This window comes from Vanessa cardui, chromosome 15 (assembly GCF_905220365.1).
Source record: "Vanessa cardui chromosome 15, ilVanCard2.1, whole genome shotgun sequence".
NCBI lineage: Eukaryota > Metazoa > Arthropoda > Insecta > Lepidoptera > Nymphalidae > Vanessa > Vanessa cardui.
The window spans coordinates 6,202,433-6,228,309 of NC_061137.1; the positions used below are offsets into that span (position 1 = coordinate 6,202,433).

At 33.0% G+C, this 25,877-nt stretch overlaps 2 protein-coding genes across 3 annotated transcripts; one reads left to right on the top strand and one right to left on the bottom strand.

The window, feature by feature from the left end:
* Nucleotides 1-405: 405 nt before the first annotated feature.
* On the top strand, nt 406-25,622 carry LOC124535654. 2 transcript variants are annotated; one of them, XM_047111938.1, is made up of 13 exons: nt 406-604; nt 6,615-6,648; nt 6,737-6,883; nt 7,007-7,054; nt 12,721-12,862; nt 13,551-13,634; nt 14,868-15,001; nt 15,662-15,798; nt 17,891-18,045; nt 21,831-21,909; nt 22,297-22,459; nt 24,271-24,424; nt 25,391-25,622. In XM_047111938.1, the coding sequence occupies exons 1-13, from the start codon at nt 588-590 to the stop codon at nt 25,567-25,569; spliced, it is 1,473 nt and encodes a 490-aa protein (XP_046967894.1). In that variant the 5' UTR covers nt 406-587; the 3' UTR covers nt 25,570-25,622. The 2 variants fall into 2 exon arrangements, with proteins under 2 accessions (XP_046967894.1, XP_046967895.1); XM_047111939.1 differs by having other exon boundaries at nt 15,665-15,798.
* Nucleotides 19,383-21,794, bottom strand: LOC124535655 (protein ALP1-like). The gene is made up of 2 exons (XM_047111940.1): nt 21,285-21,794; nt 19,383-20,362 (listed from the first exon to the last, which is right to left on the bottom strand). Exons 1-2 carry the CDS (start codon nt 21,578-21,580, stop codon nt 19,477-19,479), a joined length of 1,182 nt encoding a protein of 393 aa, XP_046967896.1. The 5' UTR covers nt 21,581-21,794; the 3' UTR covers nt 19,383-19,476.
* Nucleotides 25,623-25,877: the final 255 nt, after the last annotated feature.

Sequence of the window (25,877 nt, forward strand, 5' to 3'; positions counted from 1 at the left end):
TTTTAATTAAAATTAGTGACACAATGTTTTTTTTTGAAGAATAAATATTGGTAACTATAATTAAATGAATAATGTGAATGTTCTTATTTTTGGGACGAGTGTTCAAAATTAATGAGATGTTTGTAGAGGCTTGAAATTTTGAACTCAATCCACTGGTACGTACTCGTAGTACATTTACCAATTTCATCAGCTTATCCTAGGCCACATGAATATACGCAAAAACTTTTCTATTATACATATATAACGAATATAACTTCGAGATAAGTGTATCAGAATACGTGAAGTACGTTTATATATTGAGGCTTTGTGCCACCGAGGTAACAACTACTCGTGGTACATTGCAGCATTGACAAGCTGAAGAGATACGGAGGCTGCTTTGCCCATTGCCCACTTCACTGGCAACCGCCGACCGAGACGCTTGTACCGAGAACTGACTCACTGATACCTAAACTTAACGATAGTATTCTCGCGTTTTTCATATAGTGTTCTATATTTTTTATTCACGGTATTCGTCTTTGTTTGAGTGGAGTGTAATTAAATGACACAAGGCAAAAAGTGTCGACCTCTTAGTGCATCGTTTGTGCAAAATGGTCCCAAATATGAGGTAAGTGGAGTAGATTGTTGTTTACTTTTTTTTATTAAGTGACTGAAATTATTGTCGTTCACTTTTTTAACTTTTTTTATTATTTTTTTTTCGAAAGACTCGTATATTCTTTATAGTATATTTTTAACAGATCTAACAACGATTATAGTGGATATCACTAGTTCATTCATAAGTAATACATTATTTGAATAAGGAATCATGTTCATTTATCGAATGGGATTATACTCTTTATATGCCTTTATAATGCAGATCAAAGAGGTTGAATTAGAACTAGTAACTTATGAAAAATAAAGATATTCGATGCGTTGAAAAAATAATTGTGATTTTTTTATAATAATGTGGACTTAACATAACGTATTGTTATAATTGTTTTGTTGTCCAGTGACTAGCTTGTTAGGCTGCAGGTCGCGACGTCCCAGGTACGAATCTCAAGTGAGAAGAGAAGTAGAAAAAAAAGGTCTTTCTGTTTCGAAAAGTTATCTGGAGCTAGGAATTAGGCAGCTGTAATGTAGACCTATTTTTACACTCGAACTCTTGAAATAAAACTAGTAACTAATTGCTAAAATAATGGTTTTTTCCTAAACTTGATAGTTCAAATAGATATTGACTATGCCTATTGCCAAGTACTGAATTCTAACAATGAATCTCTAATTTTTTTATTACAATGTGATCTACGAAGAAACTTCAACTTTTCTTTTTTGAAATTCATCAAATAAAAACCATAAGCAATTCGTCAGAGTTTCGCGGATACTGATATAGACATATTTTATATTTATATCCACAGATAAAAAATGTTCAAGTACGGTCCCAGATAAAGATTAAAAGGCATAAAGCTGCCGCGAAAAATTATGTTTGTACTAGTTCTGTGACCCCGCTACGCTTCAATGGAATAAATGGCGTCGATGATTTGCTTCCACAAATTCTTAATATAATAATTTGGATATAAAATAAAAATCAGTTTCAATCTTTCTTTGTGGTTTATTTGTAAACTGGTTTATGGTAATCAAATCTATTATTTTCTTATGCTGTATTGTTAGGTTGCCTTGGTTTCATTTTTGAACAGCACTTTTTTTTAATTCTGTACATAGTTTAAAACAAAATCGCTTCCAGCTGCCTTTACACTAAGATATTTTCAGACAGTGTCACAGATTTTAATGCGGTTTCATCAATGATTTTAGAGGGACGTTTAAATCCTAGTACTTTATACATACATAGTTCAGAAAAGCTGATAATTTAAACTTTAGGAAAGCCCAAATTTTTCTTTTATTTTCTTAGTCTAGTTTGTATGTAGATCCTATTATATTGAAACCCCTATAAAACAACTGATTCTTTTAAAAAAATAATATATTAATCTATATAAGAATCATATCAGAAGATGTAGAGCGTTTCGGGGATGGTTTCAGTATAGATTACGGCAGACGACTGCTGACAGTTTTGCTTCCTATAAAAGTTTTTTTGGAATTTTTTTCTTGGATTTTAAAACTGAATTCCTAAAAATTAAAACTTACCATTTTTACTTAACTTTTTAAATTTACGTTAGTACATTTAATAAGTAAGTTCGTAGAGGGAATTCGTATAGATTTTTTTATAATCGTATATTTATTCAAAACAGTATGCACTTGTATAAATAATTGAATTCAATAGTAATGGTGATGTATAAATCATTTACTATCTTTAAATATATTTAGGTAATCAAAGTGGGAATTTATTTTATTTTTATGCATTGCATTAAAAACTTGTCACTCTGTATAGTTTTATTTAAATAAAAATTAATTCATTAATCATTAATAGATTTTTAAGATTTTAAACGGTGAATAACGTAAGAATATAATGAGTCTGGCGTGGAAACAAAGTGTAAAGCGTCTGATGTGACCCGACGCGTGCGTTAACGGTGCGTTCCGGCTTTGATCAAAACCATAGTCGTCACTTTTACGCTGATCATGCTAAACAACTGTTGACTTTTATGAACTTCCATAATCTATTCAATTCTAGGAACTGGTGTTACATCTCATCAAGGGTGAATAATATAATCGGACATAATGGGGGCCTAACTAGTGACTTATGCCATTTTTGACATTGTATTTGATAAATAAACGTTCACAAAAGTTTATTGTATAGTCAGAGTAAGAAAACCTTCGTCAGTTTTCAAATTTATTCCTGTATCAAGTCTCAAACTCTTAGTACCTTTTGACTCTAAACATGAAATCATCGCGACGCAATATGTCATTCTCGATCGGTAATGCAAATTTTCACTCACACTGAGCAAACGAAAATAGTTCTTAAGGTGACGAACCTTTTCTTACCCCGACAGTACCTACTTAAAACATAACGCAGCTAGATTGCTACGTTCGGGAAATTTAGGGTGGATGTCTCCTTCGATCGTTCTTTGGTTCTAAATATTCCATAAATAAAATAAGTAAAGTCACTGAGAATTTATTGCGTTAGATTAGTTAGTAATACGTAAATTATTTTATTCTCTAATGGATAACAGGGATTTGCTCCATTTCTTGGCTCCTTTTCAGTTTGCATTTCTATCCTGTCAGGAATCACTTCGAAATGTTCAAAATTTATTTTTGAAACATATTTCAAAAATAAATATATTTGATGCATGTAGGTTTCCTCCAACATTTTGAAACCTTCAGTTGGAAACTTTTTAATTTATATAATTGAATAACAAAAAAACAAAAGTCATATTTATACGCCTTGATAAAATTTATTCAGACGGCTATTGCGGATTTTGCCAAACATTCAATTACACAGTTAACCTTTTGGTAATCTAATTTTACTTCTTAAAATCTTTCATATTATTAAAGATAACATTATTGCATAAGCAAACAATTATAACAATTAATAACCTTACATATAATTTCGAGTCCGGAGAGGAAGCAGTAATGAGGCCACAGAGATGTTGTAGGAAGCGGTGCGAGGTCGCTTCCTGTCCAAACCGATTTCCATTATCTTTTATAATATAATGTAAAAAAATGTAATAAATTAGCTATTTTCATAAATCATAAAAGTGTAACTCTGCCCATGAAACTGTTCCGTTCAATCCTCCTCAAACATTCTTTGGATTGTCTCCACGAAACCCTACATTACTATTTGTTTATTTGATGAGTCGACTTTTTTAATGCAATGATTGTATCCATAAGTATGTACATGTAAATGATACCTGCACATTTTTACACAAGTTCTACTAATTAAAACATTAATTGCTGTAATAAAAATGATAAGAAATCGTTATAAATTTTAACAAATAAGGTGAAATGAAATTTGATTTATACATTATATTTGCCTTTTTTAAACTATATACTGTTCTTTAAATTCAAATTATGGCACTAAATTTAAATTCTGGAAAATATAGTTATTAAGTGGAAATCGAAATCTGAATATCTAAGTACAGAGTTTTGGTCTCAGAAGTTCGTTCTCAATAAATATCATTTAAATAATTCTAAACTATGCTTTGTTGGGCGTAAAAATCTCGTAATCGCCATCCGAACAAAAGACATAAACGAGCGCGTAACGTCGCATGCGCAGACGCCGTTTTACAGAAAGTCACCGTTACATGTTTTATTTATGCATTTAAGTTATACAAGGTCGTGATATAAGGCTATTGAATCATTTTGTAGTTAGTAAAACGTTATCGTATGTAATTTAATGTTATTATATGAATTGATTCAAACTAGCGAAATTGCCATAGGAAACTCTTAGAATTCTTAATATTTTTTAAGTTCATTTTTTAACAAAAGAACAAATGCACTTACTTTGGGTAGTTTGTTTGTTCTCATTTACGCTCCAACGCTCAAAACATTGATGCTTTAACCAATCGATGTTTTTGCATCAGCATAGTTTGAGATGTGACAGATAGTTCTTTAATCCGAACGAACAAGTAGCATGAAGTATATGCGAGCGATAAAATCACGGGAAAAATGTAGAAAACAAATTTAATCGTACTTACGATGGTTGTCCTAAATTATAAAGATTTCTGTAAAATATTTAAAAATACAAGCCAATATTTAATTTACATACTAAGTTCCATTACTATTTTAGGTACAGTATTATATGTATGAATACAGTCTAGTAAGATGGTATATTACCACAAGTAGGGACCAAAATTATGTGCAAAATTTCAGTAACGAAATTAGCTTAGAATCCGTTGCAATATTACGTACTGTGTTATTTATAAAAAAATTTAATGAAATAAATTATCATTTATCTTGCTATTCGAATTAAAATAAGTCAAAGTTAACTTTTTTACCGTTCGATAGCGAAAACGAATACAATAGATGAAGCGTAAGCAATACCATAAACAAGTGGATCTCGGATAGAAATTGAAAATTACACCATGTCGTTTTACCATCGATAACGGGTAAGCCAGATCGTGTTCACGAACAGAGCCATTATAACTGAGCCGGTTAAAACTATTTGATACCATTAATTACAATATTTTGATGAAAACTATTTGAGTTATATATTTGTTAAATATTCTTGGTCCTTTAGATTATTGTGTATAATAGTAACTTAGCACTTTTTCATCGTTGAATGTTGAAAAATCATTTCAAAGGTAGATTATGCAGAATTTAAGGTAAAAACTATTTATTCACTGATCCGAATTAGAGCAGTCTGATTTAAGCTACTATTAAAATATTATCTAGGAGAAGTTTGGAGTAAGAAGGTCTGATCTTATAAAGAGGCTTTAAGCTGATTAAAGCAGCGTGATTAACGTTAATTAAAATACTTTAATATTAAAATTGTATTTGGGAAAAGTTTGGTGCCCCAAACTTTACTATAATAAATATTTGAGGACTTTTTTACCGATCCGATCTTTTAAATAAGGAATTCAATTTAAATACACCTGTTAGCACGTTTTATCTCGTTAATTACATTTAGTCAATGCGATACTGTTAAGGACACAAAGGCTATGCTTCAATAGATATCACAGGTCACTGACTGTGTGACTGAGATATATCGAATAGTGGTGAGACTAAGAAGTGAGACTAACCTCATGAGATGAAGGCAATCATGTGGAAAATTAGGTAATGTTATATGTCAATAATTGATTGAAAAGATTGATTATTCAATTGAGTTCTTTTATTGAACAGTTTGAAAAAATGTCGGAGCGACATTTTTGTTCTATGAATAAGGTTATGTTTGTTACGAAAAAGCGAACAGGACACATTTTTTACGATGTTTACAATTTCTTTTTACTTATAGGTAGATTGAAATGTATACCTTGATCGTTTACCGTTTTAAATTACTTTTTTATTACATATTAAATAAAAGCAAAAGGAAATAATGAATTAAACTACAATGGAGTTTCTAATATTGAATTGAAGAAGCTATTCTTATACACTTTGAGAATTGAAATCATTCCCTATCCAATAGACATCTTATTTCCTAATAATGTGATTAGGTTAGGGCTTATTCTTTGTGTGTTTTTATTAGGATAATCATTACGATCAGAATTGAATCAGTGCAGCTACCGCTTTGGTAAAACAATTTCATAGATCACAGTCCACGGTAATGACGCCGATATTGATTCCCTTGGTTCAATCTGCAGCCCTGTCATTACCCCGCCGTGTCTTTTGACCCGTCATTACATCTATTATAGTCAAAACAATGATACTATCAAGGCACGAGCTCGTCTTACTTTTATTGGCTTGCGACTTGCTTATATTTTGACGTTTACTTATAATATTATGTAATATTATTATATTATAATTGACTTTACATTATAATATTTACGTGTAAAATATTAGTTAATAGTTTTATATTTCAAATACTTACTATAAGGACTCTCCTTTGAAAGAATATATTTAGTGCTTCAGTGTCGATTACGCGGGGAGGCCGGTTATGACATGCAGGATTACGATGTTTTCCTTTAGCACTGAGCAAGAGTTTAAATTATGAACACAAATTATGCAACTAATACTTTTAGATGACATAATATAATTAAATAATAGTATTTTATTAATTTAACTTATCTATATCATATATGTTTTTGTTGTTCTAGATTAATCATAATTTGCGGATTCTGCATTTTACATGTAAGTAAGAATTCTTAATTTACAGTTTTAATTTATATTATAATCCTAGAATATAATACTAGCCTAATATATTATAATTCTATTATAGGCAGTGCATGCGATTACGCCTCACACACGCTTAGACTCTTCAGCGGAATCTGCGGAGCTGTCGACAGAGTCGTTCAGTTCTCTTGAATCAGCTGAACTAAACGAGGGATCTGGAGATGACCCACCATCCTTGGTCGCTACTAGCAAGGTAACAACTATAATATAATCATTCGAAAGTTTTATGTTTTTTCGTCTAATTTACTTATTTTACAACAAAAGCTTTACGATTTTTTTTATTAGCTAATAATATACTTTGATGTTCATTTAACAGAATGAAACGAGAGAGGCACTTAAATCGGACGGCAGTGAACAGGATCCAGTAAGTAACAGTGTTCTTTTTTTAAAAGTATTTCGATACAAAAAAAGTGAAAATTCTTTTTTAAAATTTTGGAAACAAAAGCTGCTGAAATAAGTATTAAATTTATATAATGTTCTATATGGTGTTAAATTATTAAAAAAAAAAACAAATACGTATAAAATTATTATCAAGTGAAAGCTGAAGAAGTGACAATACTTTATTATGAATATATCATATTAGTGAAAAATTGTAAAATTGTCTATGTCTAAATCTTGTTGCCTTTGATGCTTTAATGCTGTGTTTAAGTAGGGTATACCGGGAAAAAGGTAATAATTAATTTAAATATAAAATATTTTCTAACGATGCTCTTCTATATACACGTTTTAGGAGGTTATTTGGGGTCGGCGCAATGTATTTCTGACACTCCGTTCTATCTAATTTATCATACTTTTACGGACGTTATTTGTGAATGATTTTCTGGGAAGTAGTTTTTTAGCTCTACACGAGAGGTTAAGATGCTTTAAAGGTACTTGGTAACAGAAGCTTATTTCTTTAAACCCATGAGGTGAAGATTGATTTCTTCTCTGTCAAATTATAACATAATTATTACATATCATATAGTAACAGATTTATTTCAAAGATAGTACAAAGTTATAATTTTTTTGAATTTATGACGAAATCATGACCTCAAAATTAAAAAATGTGTCGAGGGAAATTTATTATTTTTAAAATGTACATCTTTGGTTGTTTGATGATTGTTCGTCTCATATATATATTTAAGTAACGGCCCTAATATATCCTCTATCTCCATGGTAAATATCTCCTCTCAATTAATGAGAAGGGTTAAAGCTTATTCTACTGAGATTTGTGTCATTAGATCATGTCACAGAATAGTTGGCAGGTTTCAAAAATTCAGTTTGTACATTTAAATTCTTATGTTCTGCGGCAGTTTATTTCCGCACTTTCAATGAATTGACATGTCTGAACATGTCAGTTTTTGAATAAGATAAAAGATCGCTTGACGTATAATTAGACTTGTCGCAAGTTTTACAACAGTTTGACATGATGTTTCTTTTTGTTAATTTACTATTGAATTGTTCCACATATTGTCATAAAAAATATGAACGGTTTGAGTTTATGGAACAAAGATTCCGTTAATATAAAAGATGTCTTTTAAAAATGTTAGTGATTAATTGACTATCTAAAATAATAGTTATGTCTTGCGCGGTACTTTTCTATAAAGCTTCACGGCTAATATGTTTATATCTCCATACAATACAACCTTGAATGAATGTAAGAGATGTATAACACTCTTTGGAACAATGAACCATCTCGCCGCATAAATACATAGCAGCGCTCTTTTATTAACGTCTTACCAAATATCTTGCTATGTGGCTCAATGTCAATGACTATTATTGTATAAAAAGGCTGCTTCTACAGAGCATGCCGACGATCGAGCTAACATTTGTTTTGTGGTTGTTATCAAATCTTTCTTTTTGATATTTGATATATTAATAGTGTAATACATTTAAGTTATTGGTGATCCTTTATACAAGCATACCGGGGTTGGTACCAGCCTCATCGCATATTTATTACCAAACGGCAATGCTTATTACGAGTATGTTCGGGTTTTAATGGTGAATGAGTCAGTAAAATTACAGGTACAAGGGTCATAATTTTTTATATCCTGAATTTGCAGATGTAATGATCACTTACTATTAGATTGCCCATTTGCCAAGCCACTTATATAATAAAACAAAAGATTAGACCTATTGTTAGTTTATTTTATTGAATTTATAACGCCGCCGAAGCGTAAAAATACGAAAACTTTAGTAGAATAAATTTTATATAATAAATATTCCTAAACGAATTTCAATATTTTGTATGATATTATTGTTTGTACTTTCTAAAATTAAAAGTTTAAATATATTTGAAACCTATATATAAGAAAGTAAAAACGTGAAATACGAAATGAGGTTAAAAGAATCATTCATTTCACGCACACTCGACATAAATTTAAAGCTTAATTTTTTTATGTGATCTACTCTGTGACGGACCAAAAATACCGGAAATAAAATAAAAATAAGCAAAAAGTGTAAATTGTATGATGTTCACGGGTATACTCTCACTTTTAAAATGGAATTATCTCGGAATTTTGCGGTTTGATCTACAATTTCAATATAGCGGTTTCATAGCGCAAATTGAGTTAAATATTTTACTGTACTGCTAAGTGACAATGACGCGAACAATTGACAATAGCATTATCTATAAATTTAATAAGCAGTAATTGACAACGGTTTTTTTAAGTTGTTTTGTTTCTGTAAAAGTGTATAACTTTCGATAGGAAATATTAACAAAAATCTTATGATATATGTAGATGTTGAAATGCTATTTAATATTAATATTTGAATTTAATGAAAATATATATGAATGGAATGTGTTTGCAACCTTCTCCTCAAAGGGAAAGGAGGCCTTTAGCCTTAGCCCAGTAGTGGCAAATGTATATGTCGTTGTTCTTGTTATATATATGTATGCCAAATATATTATACGTAGAGAGTAACTAATAACTTTGTGCGTACGTGAATACACGCTGGTGGTTTCTTTAAATTCAATTCTATATTGTCAGATGACTATTCAAATCTGACTAAACCTAAAATTAAAGGAAATTTGTTAAACAGATTATATATCTGAATATATTGATTTAAATAAATAACTGAATAACATACACGTGTAAGTAAAAGAATAAGGCTCAGAATTTGGAATTTATAAATTAAGTAGCTTATTACTCAACTCAACATTGAAATGTGTATCAGATAACAATGGAATAAAATCAACAAATGTTATAGTATATTTTATGCTTGAGGGAGGATGGTCCACGCATCCATTGCCCAATCTATACACGTAGCGAACAAGAGGCCAGCGGTTGTTTTATGCAATAAGTACAATAACATTGCGAAGGGCCTCTCTCATCTCATTTAGTTATGAAGTTGTGTTCCATCCAGTTGTTAAAGCTCATTAATTAAATTGATTTTTTGTAAATATCACTTCTTGGAATAAATCATTTTAACAAAAGATTTGGGAAAAAATAGTTTTATGACATTTTTATACAGCGAGAGTATAAGAGTAAATAAATATTATAATAATATCAGTATTTAATCAATTGCTTTTCGACCAATCTAAGCGAAGAAGTTAACTTTTTAAGTTAGGAAAACACGTAAAAATAAACTGTACGTATGTTTATTTATTTTAATTTTCCACATATTTTAAATAATCTTAATAACTGATGTAAATGTTTATGTATTTATTAATACATACTCGAATTTATATTTAGTTTTAGTTTTGGTAGAGTTCACTCGATCAACGCAAAGTACAAAAATGTTGTCTCTGACTATATTGTCTTGAAATATAAAAAAAAAACAAAAACAGCTAATTCTATAGTCACGAAAGTATAATCTATCATAATATGTCAGTCCCGTATATAGAAAAACAAACAAAGTTGATCTCTTTATACTTCCATGTGAATGTAATGAAAGTTCATTTTAATTCCGAGATAGACAGATAATTACATCTTAATTTGAACAGATAATATGACTAACAAGTCGTAAGTAATCGCTGATCTGTAAAAGTTCCTTGATACTTTGAGATTTTGCGGGTTTGATTAGATTAACACTATGGGCTCGTGAGAAGCGTCTGTCATAGTAAGTTGATCATTGCAAACATTGTTATGATAGCCATCTCTGACCCGTCGGCGTGTGATTGTCAGTTACTCGACTCACATTGCACGCCACCATAAGCGTGGACGCATTTTGTTTGCCCTACATTATTACCCTTCCCATGAAATCGTAATGAAAATAAATTGGTTTCGTTTTAATGTACTGCTAAATGAAAACAAAATTAAACGTAAAATTTCAGTTAAAACGTGTAAGACACCAATTTTTTCGTAGTATATCATTTGTAAACGTTTATGTATGCTAATATTTCATTACATTCGAAGTGTCAAACTGAAACTTGAATCTATTTTTAAGTATTTTTAAAGGAAATATTTCACGAAATTTCTAAGTAACAAAAACATTTAATAGTTAAAATTCTTTGCAACGGTCTGAAAAGGTTAAACTGAATATTCAAAATAATTCAGACAACTGTTTCGATAGGACACGATGATTCAATAATATAAACTGTCACGCTCCCAATTTGTCTAATTTGTACCTGCAGATGAATAGATTTATTTTTTCGTATCGAAACCAATTTGCTGGAGTAGTGTAGCGACGGAACGTAAGTACTGCTCCGGCAGTCCACTGGCCCAATTTTCATAATGCGTGCAGCGGTTGCGGCGTGCGAACCGCCCTGGCACACTTTGTCTTACAATCTTCGATAATAATTTTTTGTGCAAAACTTTCATGGGGTCGTGACTGTGAAATGGTGCATTAACGACGGTAATTCAATACTTTGATTTTTTTTCTTTAATAGAAACACTAACTTATCTTAATAGTAAAATTTTATATCACTTATCGTATTTATCTAACGGCTTTACTTTCGAAAACGTTTTAGGTCAATGTTATGTTACTAATTTAAGTAGCGATTCTCGTAGGAAGTTGTACACATGTATGATCATCAAATGCAGGCGAAGTCGCGTTTGCCGGAAGGACGTAGTTAGGCGCCTGTGGTTTTATCTCAGGGCTATCAAACGTTCCGTAGTGTTCGCTGTACGCGTCAAAAATCTTACCTTAACAAGACGAGTATCCGTGTTTACTTGATAATTATAGAAGGAAATTCATCCTTAATATTGAACGCAATTTATATGAAAATATTGTTCTAATTGAATTGCTGTTTAGGTCATAATCACTGAGGCAATGACCTAATGTACGTATAACGTATGAATTATAATGGTATGTAATTTTCGGCCAAAAATATAAGCCATCATATTATTTCATCTCAAACAATAGAAGTTGTAAATGTCGATTTTAATGTAAGTTATTAACCATTGATAATATTAGTATGTCAGACGTAGCGCTTAAAAAATATAACGTGGCGAAAAGCTAACCCATCAGACCAGCCGGCCGGCACAAAAAAACATTTTGTGTTCTGTAATTGATTCTATTATATTTTATTATGGGTATTCTCCAAGCTTACAATTCAGAGTGCGAGACTACTTATGCTAGGATGTTATTATCAAATTAGCATAGACCTTACCCTTACATTTCCTACAGGTCTATTATAATATACGCAACAGAGGTACATAAGTCTACTGTAAATTATGATGAGTACTAATCAAAGACGATCACCTTTAGTCATAGACAATTTTACTATTTTTTAATGTTGGATATATTTCCTAATATATCCAAACATTAAAAAATATATATAACAAAGACAGCGTCGTTGGTCTAGTGGCTACATACAAGACTGCAGATGCTGAGGGCCTGGGTTCAAGCGCCAGTTTGGGCGGATACAAAGTTATTGGGTTTTTCATTTGAAAAATTCTTACTAAGAGGGGTCTGAAAAGAACTTCAAAGCGTGTTAACTACCGTTCTTAAACTCTTTTCGATCGTGTGCTTTGGCCTTTCGTTGTATGGGAGTGCATCTATATTTGTGCACACGCATAAGCCGTATTATAAGATCAGCTTAGGCTGGTTGAATTGAGAGTAGCTGAATCATAAACAACGATGTAACACACTTTTCTTTATTCTCAGGTCGTATTCCTGTCAGACAAGAATGGCTATATCCCAGTTAGCATCAAACCGCGTTCTCCCGCTGTGGATTCTAGCTGGCGAGAACCTCCTGCTTGGGAACGAGAGTACAGGCGACATCGGACAAATGGCAGCAGAGTACAATGTACGATTAGTAATTTAAAAAAAATTGTTGAACGTGTATTCGAAAATGTCTTAAATATATAAAAAATAGATATAAAAATAACGTAATTGTTTCATGTTTATTTTATAATGGTATGGTACACCAGTCCTTCCATATATATTATATACTATTCCTTTCATATCTTCTGTTATATTATTAGTCATATCCTTTACAGGAAGGCTAAATTTTAGCCTGGTATCGTTGCATATAACTTAAGTATTTCGATTTAGTTTCAGCGAATAGTTTTGTTCATAGATAACTGAATTACCGTTAGCCTACATGATAATATCGAAATTGTTAAACTACAAAAAATAGTTTAATGTGTGACCAATTTGTAAACAGCGGATTTCCCATACATGCGAACTATTATGCCTGTTTTGCAAAACCGGACAAATTTTGATGCTATCAATAGACGCACGCACTAACCGTCTTCCTTGCTCAATCTTTAATCTATCTTTTTATTTACGGGGATATAATTTTTGCTCACGACTTATACATTAAAAAAAATCGTATATAAAAATAAACTAAATTCTTGCTAGGACGTTTACATCTCATATCAACCTTTAAAATCTACACGTGTCTTTTATTGAAATTAATACTGTTTTTTTTTAAACAGTAGGTACCTATATCTCTACGTATTCTCGTGAAATAAGTCACATTTTTGTTACAGATATTGAAGCAGAATGTCAAGATGACTTTATGAAGATAAGGGTTGGATTCAATGGATCATTTAATGGACTGGTTTATTCAGCCGGTAAGCAAAATATGTTTTTTTTTTTTTATATTAAGACTTATAAATAAAACCATTGTATTACAAATATAAATGACATGTTAAGCTAAGTAAGATAAATAAGTATTTGGTATAGCAGTAGAGATAAATGAGTTTGATGTAAGTAGATTAGAGCGTCGTTGAAAGACAAAATGATAGTTTTGTAATATGGAGGATAAAAGCTCGTTACTTGCATTGTTACTATTGCAAGCGGACTAACTATATATCGATTGTATAACGATGGGGACAGCTCTCTAGATATAAAGTAATTCTAATCTTAATATCTTTGAATAAACAGGAAAAGACGGGACAGTAAGTGTGAAATTTATATTAGTGGGTTCTATGCCGAATACTATTATAGCAATTAGTAGATAGATAGGATAAAAATTCTAACTAAATCTATACATACTTGTAATTGGCGATGCAATTGGAGAGGCCAATGTCCAGCAGTGGACTAAAATGGGCTGTTGATGTTGGTGATGACACATACTTGTACTATTCTTAAACCGTAGACTACTAATAAAATCGAATGCTCCAACTGATGTTTTCACAATTTTTTATTTATGTGCTCTAGTATACGTGCATTTTTTATACCATATATTGGCATAGAATTATTGACATTAAGTTTATATCCAAGTATATATCTTTGCCACCTGTATTCGAATTTCTTAACAAAATATTCACGACATAAAAAAAACAGTATTCCAATAAACGTCGAATCAATTCACCTTTTATTATCCGTTATATTGACACCAAGTGTTGATATGCGTATACAAAACAATCAAATTAATTGTTGATGGTATTGTTCATTGATTTAAAGAATTCGGTTACCTACAAACACAAAACTAGTAAAAAATGCCGTAAAATTTTCATTTAATGTTCATTGGCTTAATAGGATTTACAAATTGATTTAATGGAATTTACGCTGACGTCTTTGATATTTATTAAATATTTGTGCAGTTTGTATTATTCATCTGAAATCAAATAACGGAGTATAATATGCCGTGTTACACAAATCAGTGGCAGATTTAAATATTTAACAAGCAAGCTGCTGCAATTTTACTGCTCTTACTTTCGAGGGATAAATATTTTTTCCGCTTAAAAATAAAAGGCCAATTATTATTTATAACGCCAGATTTTCGAAAATAGAATTCCTTTGTTTTATTTTTCGATTCAATTGTGTTTTTACAAGATACTTATCAAAATCGACATTCACAGGTTATTCCTACGATCCGGATTGCATGTATATAAATGGTTCTGGTCGCGATTACTACGAGTTCTACATACAACTTAACCGTTGTGGCACTCTTGGAAGAAACAGTCAGCACGATGACACGAAGAAACATCCCACTGTGAGTATCTACGTACTTGCTTAATACATATGTATATGTTGGGATATAAATATTATATATAATTTTACATTATTTGCTTACACTTTGATTCAATGTGCGTTTATTCTAGCCACAGTACCTCATACATGCTACCTACAAATTCCAATACACGGCTTGCAACAGCTAATATTTTTTAAAACTTAATTAACCTTCAAATATTTTAAAGATAAAGTTCCCAACCTGTATAAACTTTGACTTTGATATCAGTTTTTGTTTTCAATAATTGTTGTTTTTGACCAATAATTTAGTAAAGAACAATGATGTTGTAGTAAACAGATATGTTATTAACGCGCAAAAAGTGAAGACTAGAAAACGTCCTTATTGGGACGTTTGCCTTTAGTTGTTTTACCTAGGAATACGTTATAATACATCATAATTACGTAGTAATACGTTTTCCGTAATTAAAACATCTTGTTATCCCTTTTACTTATTGTTTTTATCAAGCTATCCTTTTTACTTTTAACGAAATGTAAAAATAAACTAAAATAAGCAGTCCCCGGCGCGACACATTTTTTCTGTTGTTTAGTATGGGTATAACATATCTGTTTATTAGAATATTATTAACTGAAACAAAGTATTTAATCATACAAGTTTTATATTTGATGTAAAACTTTTCAACAGAAGAATCTGATGTGGAACACGATAACCGTGCAGTACAATTCCTTAATCGAGGAAGAACTTGACGAACACTTCAAGGTGACGTGTGAATATGGATACGATTTTTGGAAGACTGTCACGTTTCCATTTTTAGACGTCGAGTAAGTCATTTTAAGTATTTATTTAATAAAATTGTGAGATGGTCCATTGTTAAACGAAGTTTGTGGGTTCAAACTCTAGCAAGCACTTAGTAATTTGTGTTATTAATTCATTTTGTGATTAGTAGTGATTAAAGCATTGTGAGAGATCGTATTTGAACAACATCAACGAAGTAAGATATTATACAATGAATAATATAATCTTCCTCTCAAAAGGAGACGAAGTGTTTATCATGGTCGTCGATTAAATTATCCTACTACATACATTTGTACTACTTACATAAATTTTAAATGTTTTGTGAAATGTAATGTGAAAAATCGCCCTTATTGTTCTGATGACGTATGATAATTTATACTGAAGTATAAATTAGGTATTATACGTTAGATGATATACCTACTTATAATAAACATAGATTAAAAACAATTATATATAAATTAAATATAGATATAGACAATGGAATATGACAAGTTACATAAATAAAAAAAAAAAAAAAAAAAAACCAAAAGTAATACTGTTTAGCTTAAATGTTTTGACTGAAAAATGTAATATTCAAGTCAACTAAACAGTTTTATTTCCCTCTCTTTTTCCGACTCTTTCTCAGTGCTGAATTAGACCTGGCTACAGAAAAGGTAATAATAAAACACAAATAACAATAGCAATTCATTTTAACCACAGCAAAGTGAAAAATAAAATATTTTGTAAGCTAGATGCAGCATAATGAGGTCAGAGATCATGCCTAATGAAAAAAAATGTAATGGAACGCATGTAATCGCAATGAAAGTGTGAGAAGATTTGCGTATCTCAATAATACGGTTTAATAAACGTGAAATTATTTGTATTGTCAATCTCTACCCGTAAATATCATTACATCGTAATTCTTAGAATTTTAAATAGTAAGTAATTAATTAATTATTTCAATGAGACGTAAATATTAAATGTATTTCGAAAGTTTGCGTAGCAATAAACTTCATGTTTAAGATTTCATAAATAACAAATTTAACCATTTTAATATTTGTAACGTCTTTTTAGGGTTCTGTAGTCTACTAGGAACCCTTATAGTTTCGTCATATCTGTCCGTTTGTCTGTCCTGGCTCGTTCTCCGCCGTTTCTGCACCGATTGCCACGAAAATTGGTGGAGAGATGTGTATTGATACACATCTCTCCACCTAATAATTATTTTTACCCCCCTCCCATAGAGGGAAAAGATAATTCGAAAAAAAAATCGCCCTACTCCATCGTGTGGGGTATCGTTAAAAATGGGTATCTTTAAATACAACAAAAATTGCCTTGAAACCATGTGGATCAAACCCCCTAGTCTCGAGATATATTAATACAAAGTTAAAATTAGAACACTATTACAATAATTCTGAAAATGTGCTGTATACCTCCAAGTAAGTACTTTCAACGAAAACTATCGCGGACTCTGTATCATACATAGTTATTTTTATACAACTCGACCAACTTATGTCGTGCAGTTGCCCTAACTAAAAATGTATGGAAATAACTACCTACAAATTGTGAAAATAAGTATGTAAGTGAATGTTACATACCTACATACAGAAGTGGGCCAGGGTACAAATACAGATTGCTTACACCTGCTTACCTTCTTAAGCGTCTTCGTCTTCAATGAATTTTTTTTTTGTGTCAAGCGGTCGGCCCATCTTACGGCTTTTTTTTTTTTTTTTTTTTTATTACGCTGGAAAAACGCTTTGCGCGCTTCCCCCACGTGATGGAAAGTGGGGGGGTGTGTGGGACTCCCCGGAGCCCTGAACGCCGAGTGCGCCCAAGCACACCGGGTTTACCCACTAAAAAACCAGCGGTACCCTCTCCGTCTTTCGGCGGACGCCACGGGATCGCTTACGCATGCTACCGTGACAGGCCCATCTTACGGCTGCGGAACCCTTTCATGTGCGTGTCCGACACACTCTTGGCCGGATTTTTAGTTTTAGTCCTTATTCATCTATAAATAACTATACAGATAAGGTCTTGATGATAACTCCTATTTGAATGAATGTATAAACATTCAATTAATTTTTGGCACATATTATATACTTACATATTTCTTTATTATATATCATTTATATTTCTCTTCAGAGTGGCAACGGGTAATCCTGTTGTGTTTACACTGCAACCGCCGGAGTGCTATATGGAGATTCGGTCCGGATACGGCGCAACCGGCGCGCGTGTGACCGGCCCGGTGCGCGTGGGCGATCCTCTCACCCTGCTTATATACATGAGGAGTGCTTATGGTAAGATTTACATGGATGTAAATAGTCACTGTTCGAGATTTAATTTTACTTATATTTAATATAGTGCGAATATATCACATAATTTAAATACTCTCATATTTATAAATGTATATGAAAAGAAGTAGTGTCCTAGACTGGAATTCTTTCCAGTAAGGAATGCAAGCAATTTTAATATTACAACTCCATGTGTTGGGAATAAATCAAAGGATTTAAAAAAAATGGCAAAAAAATTATAGAAGAGAGTAAAATATGTACCTTTATTAATATCTAATAAGTAACAAGCAAATATTTTTTATAAGAGCAATATAAAAAAAAGACCTAACATAAGATTTTAAAATTGATATGGTTATTTTTATTATTACAGTTATTAAATACGGGATATTTACCATGTTTTTATTTTTATTCTGTGGAGCTCGATTTTTCGACAGTATCTACGAATGTCTTGTTTACGAGACTCAATCTCGTTGATAAAAAATATTGTAAATAAAAATATCCCATATTTAATAACTGCAATAAAGACCTAACATATTTGGGTCTTTCATAGACAACTAACTGTTTTATACTTTCTATAGACATATAAAAGTCACATTTTACACGCTATTTTAATAAAAAATGATTTTATTTAATTTATCAGAACGATTAAGACCGATGTTCAATTATTTACCGTAACGAACAAGGGCAGAAAATTAACGGTGACCGATCATCGCGTGTTATCTTCCTATTTTAATTCACAGATTTTCGATCGAAAGTTCATTGATCTCTTCATAGATAATAGCTCGAAGCCATCGTCCCGATAGAATAAGGCTAAGAACTCACGGAGCGGTTTTCACCCGCACCCGCCGCGGGTGCGGGCCCGCAGCTTCTGTAGAATGCAGATATATGTGTAAAAAATTAAAGCACATTTCACGACGCGTTTTACGCCCGCGGTGTGCGCGGTTGTTTGCGGGTCCCGCTGCACTGGCGGTTCATCTTCTACCGGCGGGCGCGGGTCGCGGTCCCGCAGCCGCGGCGATTTGCACCCGCGCGCTCTGCGGTCGGTTGGCGGGCGACCGCGTTGGCAGCGGGGGGGAAATCGCGCCATTTTGCTGGTAGGCAGTGATAACTCCTTGTTCCGTAGTGACGCGTTCAAGCACGCACGCGCACGTTTGTCAACAAAATGGATACTGATATTGAAGTCGATCTACTAATTACTTTGGTTCAAGATAGGCCAGTTATATGGGATAAGAGCTTAGAAGAATATAAGTACAAAAACTTGACACTCAAAGCATGGGAAGAAATCTGCGGTATTTTAAATAAAGATTTTGAAAATTTGGATGAGACAAATAAAAAAAAATATGGTTAGTATTATATAAGTTTATTTTTAACCTACAATAATAATTAATAATTGAGCTGTGTAGTAGCGGGTCGTAAAAAGAATAATAATTAACGTTATTAAATTTTTGACAATTGCCAGCTTAAAGCTCCGCTGTCACTCATAAAATATTGTTGAAAAATATCTCTTATGTTGTTGGCTTGTCTTCCACTGCGTATTGATGGAGGTGTTTGTATACTCTCAAGATTATGAGTAAAATCTTCTTCTCTAATGTGATGGCCGTCTCGTTTTCGTACAAAATTGTGAAGTATGCAACATGCCTTCACAATATTAATTGATAAAGGTATTGATACATCCAATGCACGATTTAAAATTCGCCATTTGTTTGATAAAATGCCAAATGCACATTCTACGTATCTTCGTGCTCTCGATAGGCGATAATTAAATACCCTTTTTTGTACACTCAAAAATTGACCACCATAAGGTCTCATAATGTGTTGATGCAAACCAAATGCCTCATCGGCTACGAATACATACGGGACAGGTGGCAAAGTAGATCCGGGTAGTATTTTTTCATTAGGTAGTTTGATAGAATTGCTATTAAGCGCATTGCAAAAAGTAGTATTTTTAAAAATGGTTGAATCAGCATTACTTCCCGGGGCTCCAATGTCTACAAAAACGAAGCAGTAATCCGCATCAACTACGGCCATTAATACAAATGAAAAAAAATCCTTATAATTGTAGTAAATTGAAGCACTGTTATCTGGTTTAGTTATTCTTATATGTTTGCCGTCTATTGCTCCGACACAGTGGGGAAAATTTGCGTACTTGTAAAATTTTTGGCTGATTTCTTCTAAAAGTTCTGTAGTGATTACCGGAAAACATTCAGACATTAACACCTCCCATAATTTTTCACATGTCGTTCTTATAATTGCTGATATAGTTGTGTGCCCAATTCTGAATATGTAGTGCAAATCGTGCATTGAAGTCCCACTTGCTAGGTATCTGAAATAAATAAATTTACTTAATTACGTATATTTTTTTTTAGGTAACATGATTATAAAAAAATGGAAAAATATTAAAGATTGCTGGATGAAAACAAACAAAAAAGTTGAAACGGAAACAAAATCTGGATCGGGAGCTAAAAAAACTAAAAAGTACATTTATGATGATCAGTTACAGTTTTTGAAGAAAAATATACCTATTGAAAATACCTCCTCAACCTTAACGAGCGATGCTACAACTGAACAAACTACTACTACTACTAACACTACTACTACTGTTGCATCAACATCAGAAGCTTTTGCTACGCCTATCACCTCAGTATCTTCTCAAACTGGTGTTAAAAGAAAAAGAAAAGACGACGCCGACAAAGCATTAATAGAGATGTTGTCTCAACGCGAAGATAGACATTTGTCATTTTTTCGAGGAATACTGCCTTCATTGCAAAATTTTGATGAAGCAAAAACAAGACGATTTCAAATAGCAGTTCTACAAATTATTGATAATCTTGATAATAATCTTCCAGCATTTTCTTATCAATATCCACCATATAATTACAGTCAAGAAAATATCGGCAGTCAAGAAAATATCGGCTATCGTACCTATTCTACTTCTGAAAGCAATACCCAAAGTCCACAAAATATTCCATCAGTTTCTTCAGTCAATACTAATTTGTCAGATGATGTGTATTTTCAATAAAAAAAATTTTTAAATATTACCACTAGTTTCATTAACACCTGACGCAAAAAGTATATAAGTATGTTGTATCCGTTGTCTGGTATCTATAGTATAAGCCTCGTGCTTAGTTTGGGACTAGATGGCGCTGTGTAAAGATTTCCAAGAACAACATTTATGTGTGTGTGTGTGCGTGTGTGAGTGCGTATGTGCGTGCGTGCGTGCGAGTTGTTAAAAGAAACTTACATACCTTAATGTGACTGCCAACATTTCCTCTGGTGATATGGGATCTCGCATATTAGTATGTTGTTTTTGAAGAGCAGTTTCTGTTTTTTTTTTAAGTTCTAAATAACTACTTATGGACATTCGGAAATAATTAAAGAACTTCTCCTCATCCTTCTTTAACTCATTAATAAGAGTAACAAATAATCCATAACGATTTCTTTCCGCAATTAGTGGATGTATCCAGAATCTTTTAGGCCTTCTTTTTTTAATTCTTCTGTGAAGTAAATATAACGCAACAGCTCGTTTCTGGTGTGTATCCATGACGGTCTGGAACTGAACTGATCGTTTAACCGCCCGTCTTGCAACCGCCCGTCCTGCGATAATCAACCGCTACGTTTGCGGGTGATAATCGCAACCGCGGCGGCTGCGTTATCGCACAAAACTGCGGTCTCGTGAGTTTTGAAAATAAACTCCATTCCGCCACCGCGGCGGGCGCGGGCTGAAAACCGCTCCGTGAGTTCTTAGCGTAAGTGTGTCAGAATAATTACGTGAAGTACACGTTTAATTGCAGATGGTTTCGACATTGTCGTGAACGATTGCTTTGCGCACAACGGAGCCGCAAAGAGGATTCAACTCATAGATGAATATGGGTGAGTGTTCTTATATATATTCATGCGAGATACTTTAAATAAACAAAATATTTTTATTAAAATAATTTTTGGGAAGTAATTGCTTCGTATTCTACAACCATCGACCATCCACAATTTTTCTATCAAAATCCAGAGGATCTAAGAAGCAGCTCTTTTAAAATATGTATGAATGTGACATTCATATAATGCATGTTGAAACATTGATAGGAAAATTTAAAAACAACATTTTATTTACATTCAAGTTCTTACCAGACTGATGTGGTCTCACAATAATTTATTATTAGTAATTTCAGATATGATAAAAAACTTTTGTAAGCCAATTTAACAATTTAGGGACTTGCAATATTTCGTTTATTATAATGTTTCAAATAATTCCCTTCCGAGCAGTTGTCCCGTGGACGACAAGCTGATCTCGCGGTTCCGCGGTTCGTGGTCGGAGTCGGGCGTGTTCGAGACGCAGGTGTACGCTTACATGAAGACGTTCCGCTTCACGGGCTCGCCGGCGCTCTACATCGAGTGTGACGTCAGGATGTGCCATGGAAGGTGTCCAGTAAGTATTTTGAATTGAAGTTGATACAAAATATTGAAATATTATAGTCAGTACTTTATAATAAGTATATAAACTTGTAAATGTCACACTGTTTGCTTCTCTACTCTTGATGAGAAGCTTTGAGCTGATTTTTCGACATCTCATAAAGCGGTTTAGTCGATATAATATAGGTTATAAAAAAAAAAAAAACAGTACGCGCAAGTATCTTTCCTTGATGACTACTTTATATTATAATTGAAGACCATTAATTTTATTTCGATTAAAATCTATAAACCATTTAAACCATGGTGTCTAAGTGGAAATAAAAGTATGTATAATAATTATTTTCTATTTATATACATATTTAATTTATCGTTACATTTAAGGATAGCTCTTTCTATCTAGAGCATATTAGGCAATCATAATTTCATGTAATACTGATGTGTAGTGGACACATTGAATTGACTTACTTTTTTACGAGTACCTTTCCTACTTTTGGATGTGCTAAGACTAAGTGTTAAGAATACATATCATATTAGTAAAAAAATTGATTCCCTTTTTAATGTAATCTGTAATATTTGACAATACGATAGAAAACTATGTTAGAATATGGTCTATGCCAAAAAATTCTATAGTAAAGTAAGAACGAAACAAGACTAAGAACACAGTCAGTTGGGCCCTTGTGTAGGTCGCTCAGGAAAGCATTACATACTTGCCACAAATTTATAAAGGAAAATGAGTACCATGTATTTTTCCATTTGTAATTAAACCAGACTGCCAACACCGGAAAAAAGCAGTAATCTTCGTTTAAGTCTACTTAAGATTAATTTTGTAAACAAATATAAAAAGCAGAGTGAGATTTTTTCGTATTTTATTTATGGATTTAAATTGAGTTCCGTTTCAACGAATAAAAGTAATGCCATGCTCTATTGCGCATGTCGTGGATCGTAAACGGCAGGTGTAGATTGTGCAGGCCATGGAAAAGGTTGAAAAAATTATTACGTTTTACCATCTTAACCATGACAAGAAAAAAGTATCTTAGCTAATGACCGGTTAATGTGATACGATTGCCCTATTTATCAACGATTCGAATCTTACTCGGAAGTCGAAAATTGACACAAACTAGTACTACTAACTACTACTTTTATGAACATATGTATAACTAAATATCACTACATAGTATAAAACAAAGTCGCTTTCTCCCTATGTATGCTTAAATCTTTAAAACTACGCAACGGATTTTGATGCGGTTTTTTAATAGATAGAGTGATTAAAGAGGAAGGTTTTTGTAATACATGGACACTGTGGTAAAGAAACACTAATAGTTTTAGAAGTTTGTCATGTGATGTCGTAAATAAACAAATTCTGTAGTACATTTACAATCAGCTTGGCACCCGAGCCAAACAGGGGCGGGTCGCTAGTAAAAGATAAACTATTGTATTCTATTTCGAGAGAATTGTAATAAATACCCTATGCCATTATTTTCATAGAATTAAGGTTTTTTTCGTTATTCTTCTGTAACTATACAAATAGCAATAATAAATATTTAGTAAAACAGATAAAAGAATTATCTAACAAATAACTTAATAAGCGTTTTAGCATTTCATCATCATCATCATCATCATCATCATCATCATCAGCCCGTTTTTGTCCACTGCTGGACATAGGCCTCTCCAAGTGTACGCCACTGTGGTCTTTCTCCGGCTACTCGCATCCAGCTACTGCCTGCCGCCTTGCGTAAATCGTCACTCCACCGTGACTGAGTTTGACTTAGTTTTAGTTTTCAGTTTAGTTTTAGCCTTTAGTATATTTCATTTATGAAAATGTTTCAGTCCCAGCCGTGTCACTGGCGTAACATGAAGAGCGTGCGGCGTCGGTCCGCGGACGCGGAGACGGCGAGCGTGGCGCCGCGATTGTCCGAGAACATCTCGCTGTTCCAGTCGCTGCGAGTGCTGCAGGAAGGCGAGGAGGACGACTCGGTGGCCGGTGAGAATCAATACATGGATACTTGGGGTTTCTATACAACAACAGCCTGTAAATTCCCACTGCTGGGCTAAAGGCCTCCTCTCCCTTTGAGGAGAAGGTTTGGAACATATTAGAACACGCTGTTCCAATGCGTGTTGGTGGAATACACATGTGGCAGAATTTCTATGAAATTTGTCACATGCAGGTTTCCTCACGATGTTTTCCTTCACCGCTGAGCACGAGATGAATTATAAAGACAAATTAAGCACATGAAACAGCGGTGCGTGCCTGGGTTTGAAACCGCAATCATCGGTTAAGATGCACGCGTTCTAACCACTGGGCCATCTCGACTCGGTTTTCTATAGTCTAATCTATATTAATATTATACTCTTGTTGCTCTTCCACGAACAATGAATTTTAGTATGAAGCAAACTTAAACTCTAAGAAAAGAGGCTTGAGAGGCTACTTTTTTGCCTAACATATGAAAACCAATAACCTAAAAAGCGAGGGAAGCTGCGGGCGACTTATATTAATTAGTACATACAGTAATAACTATTGACTGTTGCTGGGAGAATTCCTCGGCTTGTCTTTAAGGAGAAGACTCATTTTTATCAAACTCTGATCGATTGCGAATTGATGGATGAACTTTCCATTTGAAAAATTCATGCGATAAGATGGTTCTTAAGTTTTTTGTGTGGTGCTCATCGTATTTTACGGGGTATCTTCGCCAATTGTGACCTGACTGTAATAATTTTTTTATGGAGAAAAACTTTTTGAGTATTTCTATCTGGGGTCAAACTTGGTGGTAGCACATTTCACAAGCCTTGGTGCACTGTTAGGAATGGTTACAATTTCTTATGGCACCAATGTCTACGAGCGGTGGTAACCACTTATCATCAGGTGGCTCATTGGATCGTCGACTTATTTCATAAAAAAAAATCCTAACAATGCTAAACATCAATGTTAAATCACAAATGTATTTCGCAGCGATAGAAGGACAGACCTGTATGAAGACATCCTCATTATCGGCGATGATAGTGTCTGGTGCGGTGTTGGTGGCAGCTTTGTTGGCGGCGCTGCTGGTGGCTGCACGCGGCTGGCGACGCGACCGGCAGCGCAGCCAGCCAATACATGCATATGTTCCTCACAAGGGACGAATCAAATAGAGTTCATATGTATCATCAATAATAATGAGATTATAATGTTGTATGAGAGTGTGTGTATGCGATACGTCTGGAAATATATACGAATGTTGGAAACTATTTTTTAAATAACTTTTTGCAAAAAAAGAAATATTTATATGTACTTAGTGTGTGCTTGTGTGTTTGTGTACTGTGTGTGAGTTAATGCTTTTAGTTTTAACAAATTTTGAGACGTATAGAGGGTGTGACAAAACGACATAGTTCAGTCTCGATGACGACGGAGATTTGGAAAGTGTCATTGTTTGGAAATTCAATTATTGAGTGTATTTTGG